The 16,214-nt window shown below is 34.4% G+C and overlaps 4 protein-coding genes across 7 annotated transcripts; 2 read left to right on the forward strand and 2 right to left on the reverse strand.

Moving 5' to 3' along the window:
* Positions 1-1,422: 1,422 nt before the first annotated feature.
* LOC137822404 (uncharacterized) lies at positions 1,423-1,854 on the reverse strand. The gene has a single exon (XM_068627291.1). It carries the CDS (start codon positions 1,852-1,854, stop codon positions 1,423-1,425), a length of 432 nt encoding a protein of 143 aa, XP_068483392.1.
* Positions 1,855-2,407: 553 nt separating this feature from the next.
* Positions 2,408-2,842, reverse strand: LOC137822405 (uncharacterized). The gene has a single exon (XM_068627292.1). The coding sequence runs from the start codon at positions 2,840-2,842 to the stop codon at positions 2,408-2,410; it is 435 nt and encodes a 144-aa protein (XP_068483393.1).
* A 2,336-nt stretch (positions 2,843-5,178) lies between these two features.
* LOC137821084 (pentatricopeptide repeat-containing protein At1g11290, chloroplastic-like) lies at positions 5,179-13,413 on the forward strand. Of its 4 annotated transcripts, none has more exons than XM_068625510.1 (7): positions 5,179-5,707; positions 6,802-6,994; positions 8,231-10,391; positions 11,256-11,382; positions 11,462-11,561; positions 12,415-12,801; positions 13,059-13,413. In XM_068625510.1, the coding sequence occupies exon 3, from the start codon at positions 8,268-8,270 to the stop codon at positions 10,383-10,385; it is 2,118 nt and encodes a 705-aa protein (XP_068481611.1). In that variant the 5' UTR covers positions 5,179-5,707; positions 6,802-6,994; positions 8,231-8,267; the 3' UTR covers positions 10,386-10,391; positions 11,256-11,382; positions 11,462-11,561; positions 12,415-12,801; positions 13,059-13,413. The 4 variants fall into 4 exon arrangements, with proteins under 4 accessions (XP_068481611.1, XP_068481610.1, XP_068481609.1 ...); XM_068625509.1 differs by having other exon boundaries at positions 5,259-5,707; positions 11,261-11,382; XM_068625508.1 differs by having other exon boundaries at positions 5,270-5,707; positions 8,183-10,391; positions 11,261-11,382.
* On the forward strand, positions 11,276-13,187 carry LOC137822407 (uncharacterized). The gene is made up of 4 exons (XM_068627293.1): positions 11,276-11,382; positions 11,462-11,561; positions 12,415-12,723; positions 13,059-13,187. Exons 1-4 carry the CDS (start codon positions 11,276-11,278, stop codon positions 13,185-13,187), a joined length of 645 nt encoding a protein of 214 aa, XP_068483394.1.
* Positions 13,414-16,214: the final 2,801 nt, after the last annotated feature.

Raw genomic sequence — 16,214 nt, forward strand, 5'->3', positions numbered from 1 at the left:
GTGGCCAATCTTGACAGAGCGTCCGCCCGAGTGTTATTTTCTCTCCGTACGTGTTGGAACGAGATTTCTTTGAACCTGCTTACAAGATTTTTCACAAAATGGAAATATTGTTGAAGCAATGTTTCTCTTACCTCATACTCCTCTGTGAGTTGTCTGATGACTAGACGGGAGTCGCTTTTACAAGTTATATTTGTTATCTTTAACTCGATTGCCAGGTGTAAACCTGCGATTATTGCTTCATACTCGGCTTGATTATTTGAAGTTTTAAATTCAAACTTCATGGCTTGCTCGATAACAATTTCTCCCGGTCCTTCGAGTACAACTTCGCTCCGCACGAACGACTGTTCGAAGATCCGTCTACGTATAGCGTCCATCGGGGTGTTTTCTCTTCGGTGGGATAAAGAGTGAGTTCTGCTGTGAAGTCAGCAAGGGCTTGGGACTTAATGGCCCCCCTAGGTTGGTATTCGATATGGAATTCTGACAGTTCGACTGCCTAACCTATCATTCGCCCGGCTAGGTCAGGCTTGGTGAGGATCTTCATAATGGGATAGTTAATTTTAACTATGACCCAATGATTCTGGAAATACATCTGCATCCGCCGTGCGGTAATGACCAAAGCCAGTGCGACTTTTTCTACCATCTGGTATCGGATCTCCGCACCGTGCAAGACTCGACTAACATAAGTCGCTGGTATGTGGCTCCGGCATTCTTGAGGCCGAACGACATTACCTCATAGAAAAAATTATCGGAATCTGTTCTAAACGCGGTCTTCTCCCGGTCACGGTGGTACATCTGTATTTGGTTGTATCCCGAATAAGCATCAAGGAAACTTAGGATTTGATGGTCGGCCGCACCGTCAACAAGTCGGTCGATTGTAGGTAATGGATACGAGTCCTTTGGGCATGCTTTGTTAAGATCTGAGTAATCTACACACATTCTCCATTTACCATTCGCCTTTTTGACCATCACCACATTGGCCAACCACGTTGTGTAGTGGGCCTTTTGAATAAAACCAGCTTGAACTAGTTTGTCTGTTTCCTCCCGTGCGGCTTTGCGTCGTTCTTCACCTAGTTTCCTTTTCTTGTGAGCGATCGGTCTAGCCTCTTTATAGACAGATAACCGATGGGTGATAACATTTGACTTTACCCCTGGCATGTCTGCAGCTGTCCAAGCAAAAAGGTCAGCATTTTTCGTTAACGTCTTACCGATCACTTCTTGGTCGTCTGGCTTGAGAGATGTTCCTATGTACGTTTTATGGTCTTTGTCGCGGAGGAATATGGGTTGAAGATCTTCCCCTGCTTCCATCCGAGGATCATCCAGCCAGGGATCTAGGTCAACTAAAGCGACTAAGTGTCTTCTAGATTCTCTTCCTTTAGAACGTCTTTCAAGCGATCAGCCTCTCCGCTCTGTGGTTCGGTCGGCCTACGTGGTATATAACCTTCGAGTTGGTTCTACCTTCAAGCTAGCTACATAACACTCTCGCACTATCTTCTGATCTACGTGCACGGTGGCTATATCCCCGTTGACCGAGGGAAATTTCATGGCTTTCAACCTGTTGATGGATGGTCGACCGAGCAAGATATTATACGATGTATTGGCATTGACTAGCAGATATCGTATGTTAATAGTCTTGTTGAGGTAGTCATCGCTGAACGTAGTAAATAGGTCAATGAATCCTCTTGTGTCTACTCTTTCTCCTGAAAATCCAACCATCTGTCCGTTGTATGGCTGTATTTCTGCCTTTGAAATTTGCATTTTCTTGAATGTTTCCCAATAAAGGATGTCGACCGAGCTACCCTGGTCCACAAGGACTTTGGCAATTGCAAATTTATCTATCTCCACGGTTATGACCATGGGGTCGTCCTGAGCGAGGTCGATTGCTGTGAAGTCGTCATCGATAAAGGTGATTGGCAGTATATCGGTCGGCGGTGTGTGGAGGCCGAATGGACGGATTGGATCGCCCTCAAATGTTTCTTCCTTGCCGAGTTGGAACATCCACCACCTGCAAACCCACCTGCGATGTAATTAATCTCTTGAGGAGGTGTACCAAGTGACACTAGTCCGACGATTGTATTGATAATTGCTCGAACTTTCTGCTTGGTCCGACTTCTACGCTCGGGACTTTCGCTTTTTGGCCTCGTCCGTCCGGACTTTCACTTCGTTTCCTTCTATTTGAACGACAATAATCATCGTGAATTCGGTCGTCTCTTTGTCCCGAACGTTCTCGGGGATCGGGGTCGCGCTGGGGCGATCTAGGTGTAGTTATGGTTGTCTTCACAAATTTACGAAGATGACCGGCCTGGACAAGTTCTTCTATTTTATCTTTTAATGCTTGGCAACCTTCGGTCGTATGACCGTAGTTGCAATGGTATTGGCAGAGTTTACTCGTGTCGGCATTGGGAGGAGTTTATGATTGTTTCAGTGCTGGAATCAATTCAATCTGCAATGCTTCATCCAAAATCTTACCCCTTGGTACAACCAGCGGCGTATAACTATGAAAGCGAGGACCTCTATTTGGACGATACCGGTGTAGGTCGGCTGGTGTTATGGGAGGACGATTCCCTTTACTTCTGTCCGTGTTTTTAGCATATGTTTTGCGATGATAATCAACATGCTCCTCAATTTGCATGAATTTTGTAGCTCTTGTTCTTAATTCATCCATATTGTACGGTGGACGTTTGATAAGACTTTCTGTGAACCTTCCGGGTAGTATGGTTGAAACCAAGTGGTGCATAGCTATTTCTGGATTTAGATTGCGTATGCTCATACAAACTTTAGAAAATCTGTCCATGAAATCCCGCAAAGATTCTCCTCTTTCTTGTTTGACGTTGAGAAGGGACATGGAGGACGTTCGATGGGGTCTACTGGTAGCATATTGTGTAGTGAATTTCAATTCTAAAGCATCGAAGTTTGCAATGGAATTAGGGGGAAGGTCATAAAACCATCAGAGAGGGCCTTCCCTGAGCGGGGAAGACTTTACACCATACCATTCGATCGATCGTGTAGAGGGTCATCTGTGTCCTGAAGATATTCAGGTGCTCGTCCGGATCCAAGGAACCATCATAGAGATTCATGGTTAGACCTCTCCATTTGCTGGGAAGAGGAGCGGTTATTATGTCATCAGTGAACGGATGGCCCCTCGGGTTTGCTACTCTGTTTGGGATTTCCTGCCTCACACTCTGATGGGTTTGCTGGACGAGTGATGTGTGAGGTACAGTTTGGGCTATTGTCTTCGTCCCGGATTGGTGTGGTGGTGGAGTAGGTGCACGTGAATGTCCCTCACGCTCAGATTGCTCGAGTCTTTCCATCAATCTTCTGTTTTGTTCTTTTAACTGAGCCATTTCCTTTGCATGTCGTTGGCGTTCTTCTTCCTGTCTTTTCTTCTCCTCCTCTTGACGTAGCTGGTTTGTCACTCCTCTCTGAAGTAAATCCTGCATCTGAACTTGGAGGGTTTAGAGCATCATCCTATGCTCTTCAGCGGTGTTGTCGTTGTTGGTGTTGTTTGCTGTTGAAGCCATCTGCACTCGTTGGAATCCTTATGCCTGGGAATAGTGATTACTCGGCCCCACGGTGGGTGCCAATTGTACCTGTATGGATATTGGGGACTGAGTAATGTTGATCCACGTCGATACACAGTGTTTACTTCACTCTTGGTTGTCCTATTCTTGAAGTCTTTTTTCTTCTTCGCGTGCCTCGGTCGGCCGGCGGGGGTACCTATGATTGCACTCCGATGTTCAAGTCAGCGATGGTGCTCAAGTGAGAATTCTCTGATATTATGAAAACATACCTTTTTCCCTTTTAGAAGTCCCTTTAATAGGTTGACTTGGGCCTTGGCCATGTGGGTCAAGCAGCTGACGGTTAGAGACGTGCTTAGTGGTCTCTGGATCGTGTTTGGTGGTTTCCTAAGATCCCGGGAGTGTTCCCAAAAATCCAGGGAGTGTTAACGTGTTTGACTTACTCAGCGACAATTATAACTGCTCATTCCACGTGTAACCACGTTCTTTATTTAATTAAGTCATTTAACGCAAACCATTTGATCGTCCGGTGCCGACCGGTATACATACTATGAATTTTGCTCGGTTTTTGTTACAAAATAATACGCAACTTTCTGGTTACTACCATGATATTAAAATTATTGGAGCATTTTCCTTCTATTTAGGAATAAAAGAGAGAATAATGCTAATGAATTTATTTTATTATTATTATTTTATTGGTAGCCTAAGAATAGTGCTAGTGGTTTAAAAATGCATTCTGGTGTTTGGAAGATTGATATGATTGTATTCAATTGATTTCGATTAGGAATTTTTTTTTTCCCATTAATTGTTTTTCGCTGTAAAGTATTGTAAATACTGCTACGAATATGAATAAGTAAAGCTACTTGTGAATTGTTCATAAAGCTTCCTTATTTTATTAAATAAAAGAATTATGTTTAAGATTACATTCAATTACTTAAATAAGTTTAAATTAGACTTTACAAACATAAAGTTAAGATATATATATATATATATATGTGTCTTTTATATTATTGTAAAAGATTATAAATTTCACAATATCATTCTACTTGTTTAGCACAAAATATATCAGAATTGTGAATTGTATCAAGATATTTTATTAAAATACTAAATTGTTGCGGTTAAAAAATTTATGAAACCTGTTTTCCTTAGTGAATATCTATTTTAAAATTTGTTTTTATAAAGTGTTATGATGATATTTAGGTTGATTATCTTTCATATATACTTCCTAATAAGATTAAATTTGTGCATTAATTGCTCTTTGACTCGAAAATCCTAGACCACCAATTGATCAGTGAGCATGACTTCAAAAAAATTATGGGATTACCATCGAGCATGACTCAAACACATTCCAGATAACTCATCTCCAGTTGACTAGTGAGTAGTGGAATGGACTAAAAAATGTTAGGATCAGACTATTTTATAGGAAGTGTACATTGAATTCACAAGGATAAATTGAATTTTTAAGTAAAATATTCACTAAATAGAAAATAATAATTAAAGTTTGTTGGAGGTTGATTATAAGGTTGCAAAAATTTTAAATAAAACAAAATAAAAAGTTATTGATTGAATTGAAATCTTTCTCACTCTCAGTACAAAAAATTATATTTTTAGTGGAGGTTTTTTAACTAAGGTTATTATAACCTCGTAAGTGGGTTTAATTACCGGAGGTTATTTTAACCTCTTTTAAATTCCAGAGATTTATTTTAAATCTCACTAAAATAATTTATATTTATTTTAAATTTTATTTTTCCTTTGTTTATCACTTTCTCTTCTCTTTCATGTAAACCCTAATTCTCTCGTTTCCCTCCTCACTTCCCTCTCCCTCCAATCCTTCCACGTCGTAACCATTCGCTCCTCCAACCTTAACGCCATCCTCCGCCTCCCGCTTCAGACGCCACCCTCCGTCTCCTGCTCCAACGTCACTACACTCTCTCGCTGCGCCGCTCTATTCCACAATGCTAACAAGTACGCCTCCAATTGGACCTCCATTCTCGAGAACACCAGTGTGTGCGATTCTTCCAAAGTTGTTCTAATTGGAGAGTCTGAAATTGGGAAATCAAATCTGCTCTTGCAAAAGATGTATTCCGGTAGGATTTCAAACCCACAATACGGGTAGAATTTGCTTACCGGAACATCAAGGTTGGAGAATAACTCATCAAAGCTCAAATATGGGACACTGCAGGCCAAGAGAGGTAAGGAACTCACTATTCCTTCTTTTTCTTTTCTCCCTTCCAATGGATGACTCTCTGTTTTCTCTTCAATTGGTCATTGCTTTCAACTTTTTAATTCTTTTAGGCTCTGTAAACTATAATAAATTACAGTTTTGTTGTACAGAGTATGTTATTACAGATTGTTTTTTCTTTGTTGCAATAGCAGTACCTTTTTCTATCAATCGCATAATTTAGTTATTCAATTAAATTTTGTGTTGAAAATATTTGCAGTTAAATAAATGTTGTTGAGTGTAGTGTAAAATCTGTTTAACAAATATAAATTATTCTCATGTGGAGCTGAAGTTCTTATCTCTTGAAATTTGGTGTTTTGGTGTGATTTGAACATTATAGAACTTGCGAAATCATAATTATGAAGACATGGCACTGGTATATAGGATAATGGAAATTTGTGTGTGATTTTATAGTTTGCGTGGTTAACTTAAGGCTCTTGAGATGAATTGAATGCATTGGTTAACTTTAAGTGTTATTATCAGGACATTGCTTTAAGAAGTTAATAAATATAATTGTTTTCTTAAATTGTAAATTATGTTTGAAACTACAAGAGAGTGTATCTAAAGTATTGAATGTTTTTATTCCTTTTATTTTCTAGATTTACTTTTTTATTTCTCTTTCTACAAATTCTGCATCATAGAAGGCCCCGGAACGGTGCAGGATTTCGTCAAGATGGAGCTTCAAGAGAAATTATCTTTTGGCTTAATTATATTAAAGTTTTTCATAAATTAACATTATCTTTTGGCTTAATATATATATATATATATATATATAAAATCTATGTGAGTTGAGAAGAAAAGGAGAAGAGAGATAAAAGTGCAATGTTGGTAATTGGCTAGTTTTGGCTTCTGTTGCAATTTTGATTTGTTGAAATTGAAACTGAGTTGTTTGGGTTAGTTTGGGAAATGAATAAAATGATATCTGGGTTAAGTGAAATCAAATACTTCAGCACATGGTTCTAGACATGGTATTTTAGTAGCATGACACAAGAGTTATGGTTCCAGTGGAGTGGAGGAGAAATCTCATTAACAACAACTAAAGCTATATTCTTATATTTTTGACAGGGTTGTGAGGCATCAATTTTACTGAACAACACTGCTATTCTAGAAAGCAAGCAAGATGCAATTCCAAATAACAATTCAATAAGGGGTTTGGATGTGGTCAAATAATATCAAGACAGCGGTGGAAAATACTTGTCCCGGGACAGTTTCTTGTGCTGATATTCTTGCTATTGAAGCTGAAATAGGTTCTATTCTGGTAAGTTCAAATTCTCAATCATTTAACGTAGTGTGATTATAGTAATGCCCTAATTAAGGTGAATTAGACAAAAAGGAAATATACAATTTCTATTAGATTTAAAAAATGCCATGGGTTAAAAGTTATATATATGGTATTGGGATTCAAATAAAAAATTTGTAACAAAAATTTTTTGGCTGATCAAAAAAATTATAATTAAAATTCAAACATAATTCTTTGAATAAAGGTCACACCGGTTGTGTTCATCCTAGCAAATTAGTAGAAAAATCTCAATCATCATATACGTTCTTGATAAGACGCTATCTTTTTTAATGAACACAATTATAATATTTTAATCGCTCAAATAGACATTATATTTATCTTAAGTAAAAAATAACTTATTTAAAAAATACTTAATTAAATTATGAGTAATAATAAAGAATACTTAACGAGATCAATATTGTAAATCTTATTTATATATATATATATATATATAATTTTTATAAACAAAGTCACGTATTGTAAATATTTCATTAATTCTTTTCTATAAATGATAATCAATTAAAAAAATTTAATCGATTAAAGTTAAATAATATAATAAAATATTTTTTATTCTAAATATTAAATAATTAAAATATATAAATGTAAATAATAATTAAAATAATTATAAGTAAATTTTATTATACTATAATAAAATGAATAATTAAAATAAATATATTGAATAATTAATAAAATAAAATGAAATGATTTTAATATTTTGTTATATTTTATATTAAAAAATAAATAATTAAAACAAATAGTATTGAAATAAAAAATAAAATAATATATATTATGACGATTTATTTAATATATTTTAATTCTGAATTATAATTTTTAATTAAAGCTTTATAATAACTTTTATTTTAATTTAAATTTTATTTTGACTTTAATTTACATTTTCAAAAATTTATTCTTTACGTTCAATTCTTTAAAATATTATTTTTTAAATTATTTCTAACTATATCATATATATATATATAACTAAATTTATTTTATTACATTAATTAATTTATTTCAAACTTTCCCATCATCTTAAACTTGAATGGGATGAGAGAATGATTACTTTGAGCAAGTTATCTATCATCTTCTTAGTGCAAGAACAAAATTTTGTGATTTCTAAGCGTATTCAGATGAATTAATCCTACTCTGCCGAACTTATGATGATTTTAGGTTCAACCAAATGTTCCACTCTCACCACCGTTTGTTACATATTCCCAGAATCTTCCAAACAAGGTTTTCCAGCACTTCCTCTTCTATGTTAGATCTCTGCACCAAACCCCAGCACCTTCAACAACTCCATGCAAGGTTCTTCCTCCATGGCCTTCACCAAAACCAATCTCTTTCCTCCAAACTCATGGATTGCTACGCCAAATTTGGACTCCTGGACTTGTCGCAGAAGCTTTTTTACTACACGCAAAACCCAGATATCGTTCTCTATAGAGCAATCTTAAGAACCTTGTACCAGTTTGGTGAATATGACAATACCCTCTTTTTGTACAAAGCGATGGTTGGGAAGTCCATGTACCCAGATGAAGAAAGTAGCTCTTTTGTTTTGAGATCTTGCTTTTGTTTGTCTCATGAACAAGGGAAGATGGTTCATGGGCAGATAGTGAGGCTGGGTTTGGATGCATTTGACTTGGTGGGAAGAACTTTGGTAGAGTTGTATGACATGAATGGTTTTTTTAATGTGGATGAACCAGTTGAAGGAAAATATGTAATGGAATTGAATTATTGGAATAACTTGATTTCAGAGGCATCTGAAAATGGAAAAATGGAGGAAAGCTTTAAACATTTTTGTAGGATGAGAAAGGAGAATATCCAACCTAATTCAATTACTGTGATTGGATTGTTAAGGTCCACTGTTGAGTTGAACTCACTGAAGACAGGACAGGCCCTACACTCTTTTGTTGTTGTGAGCTGCCTGTATGGAAAACTAACTGTGAATACTGCACTGTTGTCAATGTATGCAAAGTTGGGTAGTCTAGAAGATGCAAAAATGCTGTTTGAGAAAATGCCTGACAAGGACCTTGTGGTCTGGAACATAATGATTTCAGCATATTCAGGGAATGGATTCCCCAAGGAATCCTTAGAACTTGTATATTGTATGGTTAGATCAGGTTTTAGACCTGACTTGTTCACGGCAATTCCTGCTATTTCTTCTATCACACAGTTAAAGTATAATGAATGGGGAAAGCAAATGCATGCTCATGTGATAAGAAATGGTTCAGATTATCAGGTATCCATTCACAATTCTCTTATTGACATGTATTCTGCATGTGATGACTTAAATTTGGCACAGAAGATTTTTGGCTTCATAATGAACAAGACTGTGGTTTCATGGAGTGCAATGATCAAAGGATATACAATGCATGATCGGCCTCTTGAGGCTCTGTCTCTTTTCTTGGAAATGAAACGGAGTGGTACTAGACTTGACTTCATTATAGTCATTAACATCTTGCCAGCCTTTGCAAAGATAGGGGCATTGCATTATGTAAGTTACTTACACGGTTACTCGTTGAAAACCAGCCTTGATTCCCTTAAATCCCTTAAGACATCCTTTCTTAGTAGCTATGCAAAATGTGGTTGCATAGAAATGGCCAGAAAGCTTTTTGATGAAGAGAAAAGTATCCATAGAGATATAATTGCGTGGAACTCAATGATCAGTGCGTATTCTAAACATGGGGAGTGGTTTAGATGTTTTCATTTGTACAGCCAAATGAAACTATCGAGCATTGTACCGGACCAAGTGACATTTCTTGGGCTACTCACAGCTTGTGTTAATTCAGGCCTTGTTAGCAAAGGCAAGGAGATTTTCAAGGAAATGGTGGAAATATATGGATACCAACCTTGTAAGGAACATCATACTTGTATGGTTGATCTACTCGGACGTTCTGGCCAAATCCATGAAGCCAATGAAATAATAAAAACTATTCCATTGGAGTCAGATGCCAGGGTTTATGGCCCTTTGTTGAGTGCCTGTAAGATGCACTCAGAGACCCGTTTAGCAGAACTTGCTGCTCAGAAGCTTATAAATATGGAACCTAAAAATGCTGGAAACTATGTACTGCTCTCCAATATATATGCTGCAGCAGGAAATTGGGACAAAGTTGCTAAAATGAGGAGCTTTCTTAGAGATAGAGGACTAAAGAAAACACCAGGTTGTAGCTGGCTTGAATTAAATGGACAAGTGCACGAGTTTCGTGTTGCGGATAAATCTCATCAAAGATGGGAAGATATATACTCAATATTAAATGTACTGGAGTTGGAAGCAGGGGATATGGAAGATGATGATCTTGAACTCTTTGACCCTTTTGTCATTAAGGGGTGTGAATTGCCCATGAATCAACCCAACCTAAGACATAACACCTTATAAGTTAAGGTAATTTATTTGTCATTTAAGCTCCACCCTTTTTACCTTGGAGTTGAAGATTATAAATTACAAAATTTTACTCATCATAGTCATGCTTCACCTGACAAAAAGGTCATAAATGTGTATAGGTTATTCCTGTTCACTTGTTAGGCTTGTTAGGCTTTGTTTTAAATGTGTATAGGTTATTCCTGTTCACTTGTTAGGCTTGTTAGGCTTTGTTTTATGGCTTCGTTGCGTATTTTTTAAGTGGTATTGATAGTATCATAAATGAAAAGAGAAGATAGTTGTGCACATTTTGCCATTTATTTATTGAAATTTTAAACATAAAATACTTATAAATATAAAATATTGATGTAAACAACTTAAAATCCTGAACTAATATAATATAATATAAAAAAAAACCCATAACTCAATCAGAAAACGAGAAAGGAAAACAAAATTAGCAAATAATTTGTACTTTTTCAAAATATAGCAAATATGTACATTAGAAAAAACAAGAGCTTTAGAAACTTCTGAAACCCAAGTCAATACGAATTATCCATAAGGGCACTAAATTAATATCAAAATAACTTTTACATTAAATAATTAAATATACAACAATTAAAATAACACAACAAAGTATAAATTTAACATGTATAAATGGAATGGGTTTAAAAACAAATAAAATAATATAAATGAAAAAAAAGCAAAAGAAAGAGTTTTAGATATTTAATCACTTATAATTTCATTTCATTACAACATGAAATAATCCATAGCACAACCTTTTTCTTTCACACCAAATAACACAATTTCCAGTTTTATTTTGGTGTTTGAATATGTGAGATTTTTCCAATCTAGTTTGAAAATCGTGATCTACCCTTGGATTTTGCATAGAGCAGAGAAGAGAGGTGGAAATGAAGGTTGCTCCGGTGGTGGTGTTCTTGTTCAGAGACTCAGAGGGTTTCGCCGCCGCTATCTTACAAGCTCTCCACCCCAACACGTCATCCTCCTTCACCCGCCGGTAATTTTTTCTTCTCATCACTTTTTCTTCCCTGAACTCAAGGTCATAACCATTATTCATTAATGAATTTGTGTTGTAGAGAGGACACATTCGACCACTCCCTGGAGCCTTATGGAATCAAACACCTCAAAGCATCTGGGAGCGTTTCGCACTTCGTTGATGAGCACGGCGCTTATATGGTAACCCTCCTCAGCCACCCTTTTACACTTTTTCTCATGTTTTCTCAGATATTGTTATATGATGGTAATTTATTCATATAAGCACAAAACTTAGATGCCCTTTTGGATGAAATTGTGAAATGATAGTGAGTGGTTGCGAGATATCCGTTAAATTTGCTTTCTTGTTGCGTGGCATTGAAGAGAGTGAATACATACATACAAGCTGAAAAAGGTAGTTGAAACCTTGAAGTCATTCTGGCTGTTAACAATTTGAGCCTCTTTCAATGAGGGGTAGTTTTTTATTTTCAAATGTTGGTTCTGAAATTTGGGTGTGAATAGAGGTTGCTGGCTGTTGAAGGTTGCAATTGAGTTCTGTGGTGGGTGGACTAGACTGTTCTTATTCCCATGTTAAATGAAATTAATGAATGGATTCCAATGCTTAGAACAGGATATTGAGCGGATTCTCTCGAACAACATCTTTGATTTTTCCTTTCTAAAGATAGAATTTATCACTCATAACATAACTGATTTATTCTCCAGTCTAGATTCTCGTGGTTAATTTCGTACTCCTTTGCTAGAGGATATGATTTTTTAGATCTTTGTTCAAGGTGTTTCTATGATTACATGTGATGTTTCTTCAAGTTAGACAACTGTGAATTCTTGTATTTTCTTTAAATTGGATCAATTTCTCTACTGAGATTGACTTTCTGAAAATATTCACAAGCTGCTGCTTGATTCTGTAAAATTGGAGTTAATACTCTGAGAAATTAGATTTAAATGGTAAACTTAAAGCATACAAATTTATCTTCTGAGATGATTTGTTATTCGTATGCTTCAGAAATACATCTGATTCTGTTAAACTCTTCATATCCAGGTTTCAATTGTGGCTATGGAGCATTATAAGCCACCAGTACTAGCTTGTGCTCTTAATGAAGTCCTCAATAAAATTACTGCAGATAAATCATCCCTGCCTACACTTTTGGTACCATTTTTGGTGGAATCTTCCAAGGTTAAAGGGAAAATTAAACACCTAGGATCAGATGAAAGCAAACCTCTGATATTTGGTATACCGATTGGTCAAAATACAGACATAATGCAGGCCTTACTCAACAAAACCCAGGAGCTACCATCTTCGTCATGGATTCAACATGAAATTTTTGCATCTTTTCTTCACTTTGTTCGTGTAATGCAGTTACCAACCTTTTTTCTAATTGGACAAACTAGTTAATATTTGGACGATCAATCCACCAAACAACATGAGGTATTCATTTGACTCATCACTTTTAAACCATGTTTATTGATCTCTAAAAAAAACTGTCTTCTACTTTTGACACTGGTTGTTGGTGTCAATGGATAGCATATCATGAGGCAACCGTCCTGTAAACAGGGGGACTGTCGGCTTAATTATACTATTTTCACCATGCAATAACCTAAAAAGAATTTGTGTCTTCCTTCTTTTTTTTGTCCTTCAATAAACTGCTGCGTCTTCAACAGCTAATTTACGATGGTTTGTGCTAGATAATTCATGCTATAGGAGAGATTTTGGCTAGTACTACAGGTCTGCAGTTTTCAGAAGACAGAGTGGTATGGAATCCAAAAAAGAAATCAGTTCAAAGCAAAGAGCCATGGCAAGCATTATATGGTTGAAACAGGATCATTTACGTACTGACTTGGAACCAGTATTTTCATGGATCTGATTCACCGAACCTTTGGTCTTATGTATCAACTATTTCCTTCAAAAGTTATTATTAATTTCCCCCCATATTTTCCTTACATCTTGTTCAAGTATCTTAGTATTGTGTAAAGTGATGGATGTTGCCATCACATGTAGCTGCATTTTCTTTTGAGTATTTGTTGGTTTTATTTTGATCAACCTATTCGACGTATTGCATAGAGTAGATTTAACCGTTTATGTTATGCACCACACTGTATACTCACTGTCGCTTTGGTGCCTTGACCTCTTTTGAAGGGAGGTCAAGATAAGAGCCCCAGATTTTTAGATTTTGCTTCTGTAAAAGAAACAATTAAAGATGAGGATGAGTTTCTAACTGTCTATATTTCGGTAAAGTACTAAAAAATAAGGTAAACTTTGAAATGATAATTATGGACGAGTTTTTTAATTAAATTTTTAATACATTAAATACGAAATATATCTGTATGTAATATTTTTTTAATTTAAATTTAAAATAAATTACATATAAATTTTATTCATATAATAATTTCTGTTTTTTTATTTAAATTTCAAATATCTTATATACGAATTAGAATTCGTATGTAAATATCTGTATGTAATCGGTATGTAATTTCAATATTTCTTGTAGTGATTTTTATTCTGAATTATAATTTTATAATAATTTTCATTTTAATTTAAAATTTATTTTGACTTTAATTTACATTTTCAATTTTTTTTTCTTTACATTCAATTTTTTAAAATTTATTTATATATAATTAATTTAATTTTATTATATTAATTGAATTTATTTCAAACTTTCCCTTTAAACTTGGACTGGAAGAGAGAATGACTACCTTGAGTTAGTTTCATAACACTAACCTAAAAAAGATTTCTTTAGAGCTTATAAAATTATCTATCATCTTGTTACGAAGTTGTAAGAATAATGTTACGAAGTTGTAAGAATAAAATTTTATGATTTCTAAGTGTATTTAGACGAATTACTCCTACACTGATCATTGTGCCGAACTTATGATGTTTATAGGTTCAACCTTCTTTGTTAAATAACTTCCATTAAAATTAATTTTTCTAGTAGTGTTAGATGATTATTTTTTATTCTAAATTATAATTTCATAATAATTTTTATTTTAATTTAAAATTTATTTTGACTTTAATTTACATTTTCAATTTTTTTTTCTTTACAATCAATTTTTTAAAATTTATTTATATATAATTAAATTTGTTTTATTACATTAATTGAATTTATTTCAAACTTTCCCATTGTCTTAAACTTGGATTTGGAAGAGAGAATGACTACCTTGAGCCTAGTTCCATAACAATAACCTAAAAAAGATTTCTTTAGAGCTTATAAAATTATCTATCATCTTGTTACATAAGAAATTGTAAGAACAAAATTTATGATTTCTAAGCGTATTCAGACGAATTAATCCTACACTGAGTTTTGTGTCGAACTTATGATGTTTTTAGGTTCAACTAAATGCTGACTCTCATCACCATTTGTTACATCTATTTAACATTCCCAAAATCTTCCAAACAAGGTTTTCTAGCACTTCCTCTCTGCACAAAACCTCAGCACCTTCAAGAATTCCATGCAAGGTTCTTCCTCAATGGCCTCCACCAAAACCAATCTCATTCCTCCAAACTCATGGACTGTTACGCCAAATTTTAATAACATGAATCACAATTTTAATACCCAATTACAATTAAAAAATCTTACAATAAAAATCATAAATATACCATCTAAACTAATTTTATTTTGCTAATGATAGTACACAAAAATATGGCAATTAGGGATAGTAAAAACAAAAATATTTTGGTAGATACACTATTCTTATTTATTTTAATTTTTCACTAATAGCCCTATTTTGATGAAGGGTAGAAATATCATGATATTCATTAATAATTTATTATCAAATTTAATTTAAATATTTTAAAAAAAGCAGTCATCGAAATAAAGTTATGAAATATTAATGATTGAATAATTGTTTAGAGTTTAACTTTATATATTTATATTATTTTAATTCAACTTTTGAAGGTATAGTTGTTTTTTAAATAATAATATATAAATTATTTTTTAGAAAGATCAAATTTATTTTTACTAATATTTTGTTATGTAATTTTAATTGAATTATATTTTTAAATTAATTTTTATCTGAGTTTATATTTAAAAAAATTAATTTTAAATAAAATTAAATAATAAAATAAAAAGTATTTAGCTAGTATCCAAATACTCACTGCCATAAAAAAAAGAATGGTGAACATTTTAATTTTTGAATAGATAGTATCCCCTTATGTTACTTTAGCATTGGCATTCTTAATGGAAAGTGTTGATTATGAAATGTTGCCCAAACCTCACCCATGTACCCAAAACATCATCTCCCAACTTTTCCCTACTCTCCAAATCCCTACCATTCTCCACTGTAAAACCCAAAAATTATCTATTTTCTATCAAGCGAAAGAAAGAATAAAATAAAAAAAAAAAAAGATATTTTAGGAACTTCAATCCTATTACAGTGAAATAAGGTTTATGTACATGCATAATCCTAACAAAATCATATCAGTCATCAAATAACTTTTGTATACATCAACACGACAGAAAATAATGCTAATGTGGTTCCAATACAAGTCAAAGACATAACATATCAATAAGCACCCATTCAAAATTGTCCCATTCAAAATTGTCCCAATTAACTTGACCAACAAAACCAGTCTAAATTACTTAAAGGTTGACATGCAAATGTAAGGATTCAAGATCCATTCAGAATATGAAGAATTAAATGAGAGTATTTTAGATCTCAACTGTTCTTGAACGAGATTGGAAGAGAACAATTCGAATCACGCATCGGTTGGTTGGTCTAGACTTCCTCTCTTCCTCTCAAAATAAACCTTTCACCCCTCTGTCATTAGTCTCCCTCTTGGTCTCTGCAAACTCCAAGCTCAGATGGTACCTGCAAAAGGGCACTTCGAGGCTCAAGTGAGAATTC

The sequence above is a fragment of the Phaseolus vulgaris genome, chromosome 9, assembly GCF_000499845.2.
Source record: "Phaseolus vulgaris cultivar G19833 chromosome 9, P. vulgaris v2.0, whole genome shotgun sequence".
NCBI classification, from domain to species: domain Eukaryota; kingdom Viridiplantae; phylum Streptophyta; class Magnoliopsida; order Fabales; family Fabaceae; genus Phaseolus; species Phaseolus vulgaris.

Coding starts and splice junctions, on each gene's coding strand:
- LOC137822407 (XM_068627293.1), top strand. CDS start 11,276: ATGAAGGTTGCTCCGGTGGTGGTGTTCTTGTTCAGAGACTCAGAGGGT. Junction 11,562..12,414: donor ATGAGCACGGCGCTTATATG/GTAACCCTCCTC, acceptor CTTCATATCCAG/GTTTCAATTGTGGCTATGGA. Junction 12,724..13,058: donor CTTTTCTTCACTTTGTTCGT/GTAATGCAGTTA, acceptor GGTTTGTGCTAG/ATAATTCATGCTATAGGAGA.
- LOC137822405 (XM_068627292.1), bottom strand. CDS start 2,842: ATGTCCCTTCTCAACGTCAAACAAGAAAGAGGAGAATCTTTGCGGGAT.
- LOC137822404 (XM_068627291.1), bottom strand. CDS start 1,854: ATGGTCATAACCGTGGAGATAGATAAATTTGCAATTGCCAAAGTCCTT.
- LOC137821084 (XM_068625508.1), top strand. CDS start 8,193: ATGTTCCACTCTCACCACCGTTTGTTACATATTCCCAGAATCTTCCAA.